Source organism: Cupressus sempervirens, chromosome 9 (assembly GCF_028749045.1).
Source record: "Cupressus sempervirens isolate cs-2001-9-10 chromosome 9, ASM2874904v1, whole genome shotgun sequence".
NCBI lineage: Eukaryota > Viridiplantae > Streptophyta > Pinopsida > Cupressales > Cupressaceae > Cupressus > Cupressus sempervirens.
The window spans coordinates 473,236,496-473,244,763 of record NC_143126.1 but is presented as its reverse complement, the minus strand read 5'-3'; the positions used below and the strand labels follow the sequence as shown (position 1 = coordinate 473,244,763).

Genomic DNA, 8,268 nt, shown 5'->3' with positions numbered 1-8,268 from the left:
ACAAAAATGTGAACTTAATGATTGCTACATCAATATTACTACTTGATCATTATGTTTCCCATATGCACTTATAAATAATAGCTAATTAGACAATCTAAACAATGTATTTCCCTAGAAGTAAAAGCTAACAAGATCTCTTTGTATTATTTTCTATTATTCTTAATACAATGCATGCTTATTTGTACACATTTCTTAGCAGAATTTAAACAAGTTTTAGAAAAACAACATATTATGGTATAAATTCTGCCATATAAACACATTTGTTAAAATCAAGATGTTCAACATTCCAATTACGAACTATACATTCAAAGTACAAAACCACACATCTTACCAACATGTTAACTGAACAAAGACACATGACTTGCAAACCTAATGAATTAATGACTGGTTAAACCTTAATGACTCTACAATAATAGTATTGTGACTTGATCATTAAACTATACCCTTGTTGATGGACACGTACTAATATAAATAAAAGCACACATCTTATGAAGATGTTAACCAAAATAGACTTACAAACCTAATGATCTAACTAATGTCTGAAACTTAGTGACCACAACAATTCTATGAGTTGATTATTACACCATACCCTTGTTGTTGATGTACATTAATCATCTAAGCAACAAAATATTTGCCTATAAACAAGGACTAATAACAAGATCTCGACCTATTCCTTTCAATCTTCAATTAGCCATTACAAAAACATGCTCAATTTCTACGTGTTCTTCGGCATAGTCTGTACGAGTTTTAAGGAAGTAACAGACACAAGAAGTGTTTGATTAGGAAATAAATTCTACGCTTAAATATCATTATTTCCAGAGTAGACTATAGTCCAAATGAATAATTTGATGCATTTGAAGTCGATTTAATTTGGACTAATCTATCCTCCGTGATATCTGATTAGATCATGGAAGGAACCTTATTCATTCCAACTGGATGTGTTAGTGGAAGACACCCACCAACTGTTTTAAGAGCCAATTTCAATATGTCTGCAGTACGACTTGGAAAAAAAATAATACAAACGACTGTTCAAAGTTGGACCATGACTGAACTGTATTTACCCGAACGTAGTAATTTGAATATGACCCTTTTTAGAGCTGGACAAATTCGACTTTTCACAGACAACAAACCCCACGCCCTCTTCACATTTTAAACGTCTTTGAAAGATAAAATGCCACAACATTCAGGACTTTTGATTCGTATATTCCAAATAGTTCCACCAAGTATTCAACTTTGAAACGGCTAAACAGCAGACAAGAGTGAATAAACATGAGCAATGTATTTTCATTTTTATAACCGTGCATTTCGCTATAATTTATACTCTTATCCTAATTTCAATATTACCATTTGCAATGGCATAAAGCAGTAGCTCTTTGCGCCGGATAAAACTCTAAAAGAAACAAGCTTCTATAAACGTTTTGCACTTTTAATTCTAAGTCTCTGGCCTTTCCCTATAAGGGATAGTCAAAAACTATAATAGTTGTATCCAAGTGCTAAATAAATGATCAACAATTAAATGTTATATGTCTTTTGTGATTATTTAAGACCGTATTTGCCTACAGCTCAATTGTCTGTACATAGAATTATAATACATTCTCACGTTCACATTTATTTGTTTGGTCAGTAAGGGACCGCCACCTGGTACTTGTGTCCCCTTAGGGCAAGTTCAGGGAAGATGACATTGTGCCCACACGCTTTTGACTTACTGTAATGAATTCAAGTATATAAGGGGGATTGTGTGACAAATTTTGTATCTCTTGGATTTGAGCTTTCTTGCAGACAAAGGCAAACCAAAGTATTAAAAAAAGAGCTTTGTGTGTTTGAGAAAGATATATTTCACTAGAGTTTCTGGTTGTGTGTTTCAATTGTTTTTGGGTTAAAATGAGGACCATCTTATGCGAAGAAAACATGAACTGCCTTAGTGCAAGTTTCGATAATATTGAGAGTGAAACAAGTCTGTCTAAAATGGCAACTGGTAGTCTACATGGGGAGGATTCACCTTACTTTGCTGGGTGGGAGAAGTATAGAAATGATCCATATGATGAAAAGCTCAATCCCCATGGGATTATCCAGATGGGCTTAGCAGAGAATACGGTAGGGCAAAATAGCCCAACAACATGTTTTGTTTATTTTGTAGGAACTCAAAAGTATTTATTCTCCTTTTAAGGACATTGAATTTTATAGTTCATAGTATTGAGATGTCAGAGTATTTTTAGAACTATACCATACTCCATGATTAATATTTCATATTTCTGATAATAGGATCATCAAGAAAAATATTCTTACCTACAAGGTAGGATAAGCTGCACACTCACATTGGATTTTTTGTGCACACATGGAGAATATTTCCATATTAAGTTAGAAAGTGTTAGCTTTGACAGCCTATGGCATTTGTCTGGACTTTTTTTGGATAGTTTTGGATGTGCTTGTTTGTATCTTATGAGGAAGACGGAGAATGATGCTAAAAATGAAGAAAATAGACGACGTACTTTCAAATATTTTGGTTTAGATTTCTGAATTCCACTATTTTTTTTTCTTTGCAGCTATCATTCGATGTGATGAAAAAGTGGTTGATAAAGAACCCAGAGGCAACAATTACTTCTGAACAGTGTTCGGATTCATTCATGGACTTGGCACTCAATCAAGATTACCATGGATTATCAGAATACAGAAAGGTGATTATAAGCTTCAAAGGCTGGATGGGCTTTATTGTTCTATGTTTGAAGTTTTAATGGGTTGACTTAGAATGTGATTGTCGGTATATTGAAAAAGTTTTAAGATTCAAAATAAAATAAAAAATTAAAGAATAAATCTAAAAGAAAGCCATCTTCATGAAAATCTGCCAAACAATTATTTTGTGGGACACGAAAGATAAGAATAATCCTTCCTATTGTATAACCCAAACTTTAGGGCATTGTTTTTTAATGGTTTTTTGTGAATTGTCACTACAGGCTATGGCATATTTCATGGAAGCATTGAGAGGACACAAAGTGAAATTTGATCCTGACAGAATAGTAAATGCTGCTGGATCAACTGCAGCTAATGAGGTGCTAATGTTTTGCCTTGCTGATCCAGGAAATGTCTTCTTAGTACCATCTCCTTATTACCCTGCGTAAGTTGGCTTCACTGAAATGATGGTTTTTAACCTTATGTTGGCTTTTAGTGTTACAATAATGATGAATAGTTGCATATTGTTGTTATCTAATGTTATTCCTTTTACTGTAGTTTTGATAGAGATCTGAGGTGGCGCACAGGAGTAGAGATTGAGCCAATCCATTGTCACAGCTCAAACAACTTTCAAATCACCAAATCTGAAGTGGAATCAGCATACAAGAGAGCCAAAGATCTCAACAAGAAGGTCAAAGGAATTCTCATAACAAATCCATGCAACCCACTGGGGACAATATCAAGTGTTGAGACATTGAAGATGCTGTTTGCTTTTGCAAACAAGAAGAAAATACATCTTGTCTGTGATGAGATTTATGCTGGCTCTGTCTTCAATTCTCCAGAGTTTCACAGCATTGCAGAGATTGTTGCAGAGGAAAATTATACCCCAGATAATGTGCACATTGTGTACAGTTTATCAAAGGATGTGGGTCTTCCAGGCTTCAGAGTTGGGACAATTTATTCCTATAATGATAGTGTGGTTACAACAGCTAGAAGAATGTCAAGTTTCACCATGATTTCTACTCAGACTCAGCACTTATTGTCCTCTATGCTTTCTAATCCAGATTTTGTTGATTATTACATAACTGAGAATAAGAAGAGGCTGCAAGAAAGGCACAGTTTAATTGTGGCAGGGTTTAAGAGAGCTGGCATTAAAATCTTAGAAGGGAATGCAGGGCTTTTCTGTTGGGTAAACATGAGTCATCTGCTTCCATCAAATGACATAGAGGGGGAGATAGAATTATGGAAGGGTATTTTGTATGAGGCCAAACTGAATATTTCTCCTGGATCCTCATTCAAATGCATGGAACCTGGCTGGTTTAGAGTCTGCTTTGCTGAAATGAATACTTCCACCATGGAAGTTGCTTTGGAGAGACTTCAAAAATTTGCCGAGACAGGTACAAGTTAGGGAAGTCAATTCCTATGCTGACTTCCACTTGCCTGATGCAGCAGGCTAAATAAATGCATTGACAATTGGCAACACCTACCCAACTCCACTACATTGTTATTGCGACTTGAACAACAAGGAACACCACCGTAATGATCTCAACCTAAGATACGTGTCATGCAAGAATAACTTGGGCAAATGCAACGTGGTTTCACTGCCATTTATTCTTCTCCATTTCACGTAATTCCGATAGATGACTAAAATTCACGGTCAAAGCGTTCGTGTCAAATACACGTTATAGTGCCTTCCACGTTAGTGTTGTTTGGCTTCTGAAGGGAACATGTAAGGTGATGTCTTTGTAAACATTTGACCTAATTTATTTATATATAGATAGAGATATCAACAGTATGTTAGGGTGCCCATTAGATTGTTTCAATCAATAATGTAAAGTTTTCTTTCTAAATTTATATTTCAAAATATATCAAAATTTATATTTCAAAATATATCAAAATAATTATAATACAGAAAATTCAAGATTTTGTGTAAGTTGTCATTTAGTCTTTATTCTAATCTTAATTAAAAAAACATAAATTCTATGTAACTTTTTGTTCTCCACCATTTTCCCTTCTCAATAGTAGATTGAAATTTGGATCATAGACAGTGTGGATGCAACTGAGATATCCTCTAATAGTTTACTTTTAAATGTTGATGTTAAAATCTTTTAAACCACTCTATGTGTGTGTGTTAGTTATTTTCATATGGATAATGCATAAATTATGATGTTATTTATGTATATGGTTTTTCTTACCTCATAAATGCATGTCTATGGTTGGTGTGTATGTTTTATCTTCTGATTGATGTGTTTGATGTGGTTGAGGGATGACGTCATAATCACTTGCTCAACAAAATCTATATGATGTATCAATCTCTATATTTTCTATTCATATTTATATACAATAAACATATATGCTTGTCTTTTATGTAAGTATATAAGTACTAGGCAGCAACTTCATTGAATTGTCAAGATGAGCATTTCCTATCGTAGTATTGAATGGTAAGAGGGGATACAATTTACCAACTCAATCCTGACCTCAGCCATCATTGCCCTAAAATATGGACAAGTATCTGAATGACTACCAATCCAAATTTGTTGAGGTGATGTAAATTGGTGAACCTAACCTTGAGCATGATAATCCTTTGAGTTGTTTTTATGTGGTTCAGTCATGTGAGTTTTGTCGTATATTTACTTAGTGAAATGAATTTAACAAGATTAACTATGACTTAGGAATAATGAAATCTTACAATTTTTTGAGTATTAAATATTAGAGCACTTAAGTATGATAAATTAATCAAATACCTTTATTTAATTAAAAAAACTTAGTTAAAAGTCTAATTGTGGAAATAAAAGAGACAATTAACTATTAAATTAAAAACTCAAATTAAAATTGCACAAATAATATGCAATAATTTTAAAATTCATGTTGCATATCATATTGTACTAAATTTATTGAATATATATAAATTATAACTTTGCATATTACAATGTATTAGGAATATTAACTGTTAATTAAATATTTATATGCTATTAAAGTTGCACATTTGTTTTAGTCAGATTGGATTATGATTTAGGATAAAATTTTAAAGATTTTAGTTAACTAATAATTAGTTTACTTGTATATTTTAAATTAATGGAAATTAAATAATGCAACTAAAATAATATACTATAAAATTATAACTTAATTTTTTAAATATAAAGGTTTTGATTAATCTTTAAAGCAGGTTTTGAAGGGACCTGAAACCCCATACACATAGATTTTTAAAAGGATCTAGAACCCTAACAAAGGAAAAAGTTGTCACCAAATAAAAAGACAAAGGTCTAGTAGCTCAACATAGTCAAACAAATAGTAGCCCCAAAAGATAAGGCCAAGAAAAAATAGCTTCCAAAGTACATGGGGTCCATATTTCGAACACCCTTCCCCCCCAAGTTCTAGGCTCTTTACAGTTATTTCTATCCTTTTGATTTGAGAGGTGTTGATAATTTTCAAGGGCATGTTCATGTAGACAGTTATTTTTGTTCAGTCACCGGTGGGAGTCTAGTTCTCCTCTTGTCACATACTTGGTACAAGACTCTCAAAGTTTCTTTTGATGCCTTGGGTGGTCATGTTCATTATGATTTATGGTTTGGGGAGCCCCAAAATCCCAATGATCAATCTCATGTAGAGATTTTTTCTTTGTTGTGAGGCCAACAATGGGTGTTGGCCTAAATAGTTTTGAAGAATTTTTAATGATGGGTTCATTTATCTTCTTATTAACTCCTAATGTATTTGGAACAACTCCTAATAGGCTTGGATTCTCCTGAAAGAGATATAAAGTCTTGTAACAAGGACTGACATGCACTGATTATATGAATTTGACTCCTAGAGCAAGGTCACACCCTTTTACAAGGAACCTTCTATATTAGTACATTATCTTGTGGGCATCAATTCCACTAGAGGTTTCCCTTTGATCAAGGGTTTCCCTATTTAACATATCTTCTATCACTTTGCATGGTTATTATCTTGTAGTTATTACATAGATATTGATTAGATATTTTAGTTTTAAAAAAATTGATAAAATTTTCCTAACCAAACTCTTACAACATTAGACTTTCATAATATGATCAAAGTTTACATAAATGTTCAATATTTTCTACCATAACAAACTATCGTTAACTTTAGAAACAAAGAAAATTATCTTAGTAGGATTCAACTAAAAAATATTATCTCTACTTTTTGTACTAGTACCAATTAAATTTCCATGCTAATCCTTTATTTTCTCCTTCCTTCTCAGTGAATTGTAGATGATAGACCTTATCAAAAAGTTGTCCAACACTAAAAATTAAAATACATCCTTAGTGTTATTGTCATCAACTATATAATAGATCACTTTCACTTAGTAGGATATCGAGAATTATCTCCAACTCTAACTACACAACCATCAAAATTTGTAAATGTGTAAAAGAAAAAAACTCGTGTCACCTCTTATAAAGGAAAAGTGATATCAAAATTTAAACTCTTCAACTTTAACAACATAAAAATGGCATTTGTGTTTAGAATTTGAAGATGATGTAAGCTAATGAAATGTGTAAAATTGGATGAAGTTTATGTCTATAATTTCATTTTTTTTAAATGAGTGAAAATTTTATTTATTTTTGAATTTTTAAAGTCTCTGTTTTATTTTTTTTTAAATAACAAAAATATAGAGTTTTTTCCCCATCAAAAATATATATACAAATGTTCATATTTTTGCTTGATGTTGGAATATGTTAGAGTTGACATGTATACCTAGTGCACTAAAAAAGGAAAATTGAAATTCGGCTAATATTTTTCAAGTTATAATTGGTCAAAGTCAAAGTTATTAGAAATTGACATCTTTTTCTCCCGTCAACTTTTTCCATCAAATCTACATATTTTTTAGAACAAATTACATATTCTTGAAGAAGAATGTCTCCTCTAGTGCAACATTAAAAAATAATAATTTTTGAGCTGATTTACTATTTTTTTCCTGTTTTTGAGTAGACATCTTCCTAAATCTTAAAATACCTACTTGTAATATTTTAAAATTATAACATATTATCCATAATCAAAATTAAAAAATAAATTGTAGGACCATAATCTGGACTCTGAGACCTACAAAAGTATATTTTTAGGTTTTTTTAAACTTCAATTTAGTATTTCAAATTGGCCTTCAAAGCGAGATGTTTATAGAATTTCTTATTTTTTCTTATGTGGCTACCACCTAGGATGCCACATAGGTAGTTACAGCTGAAAGAGTTTCAGCCATAACCCTTTCGACCGAACTAGGTTCACTTGAAACCCTTGTCGGCCTATCAAACTACAAGCGGTTAATGTCATTGTTCTATATAATTTTTTTTTTTTTCATTTTTTTAATAAATATACAAAAAAATAAAAAATAGAAGAGCATTTAAGGAAGACAACAAATTTTGAAGCCATTTTCATCATGTATTTCATGGATTTAATCAAAATTGCATTTTCCCATCTACTTATTTTTATTTTATGTATTCTATATTGAAGCATTAGCTGGTATTTAGTGAAATCTAAATTATTATTTTTGTTTCTATAGATTAAAGTATTCAATGGGCAACAAAAGGAAAAGATAAAGGAAATATGATAGAATAAGAGATGACAAAATGGAAGGTCATACAAATGTAACCA

General features: G+C 31.8%; 1 protein-coding gene across 1 annotated transcript; it reads left to right on the top strand.

The window, feature by feature from the left end:
- The first annotated feature begins 1,767 nt into the window (after nucleotides 1-1,767).
- LOC149539376 (1-aminocyclopropane-1-carboxylate synthase 7-like) lies at nucleotides 1,768-4,541 on the top strand. Its single transcript, XM_089799196.1, has 4 exons — nucleotides 1,768-2,094; nucleotides 2,544-2,675; nucleotides 2,952-3,112; nucleotides 3,226-4,541. The coding sequence occupies exons 1-4, from the start codon at nucleotides 1,882-1,884 to the stop codon at nucleotides 4,073-4,075; spliced, it is 1,356 nt and encodes a 451-aa protein (XP_089655322.1). The 5' UTR covers nucleotides 1,768-1,881; the 3' UTR covers nucleotides 4,076-4,541.
- The last annotated feature ends 3,727 nt before the right edge of the window (nucleotides 4,542-8,268 follow it).

Coding starts and splice junctions, on each gene's coding strand:
- LOC149539376 (XM_089799196.1), top strand. CDS start 1,882: ATGAGGACCATCTTATGCGAAGAAAACATGAACTGCCTTAGTGCAAGT. Junction 2,095..2,543: donor TGGGCTTAGCAGAGAATACG/GTAGGGCAAAAT, acceptor TTTTCTTTGCAG/CTATCATTCGATGTGATGAA. Junction 2,676..2,951: donor GATTATCAGAATACAGAAAG/GTGATTATAAGC, acceptor TTGTCACTACAG/GCTATGGCATATTTCATGGA.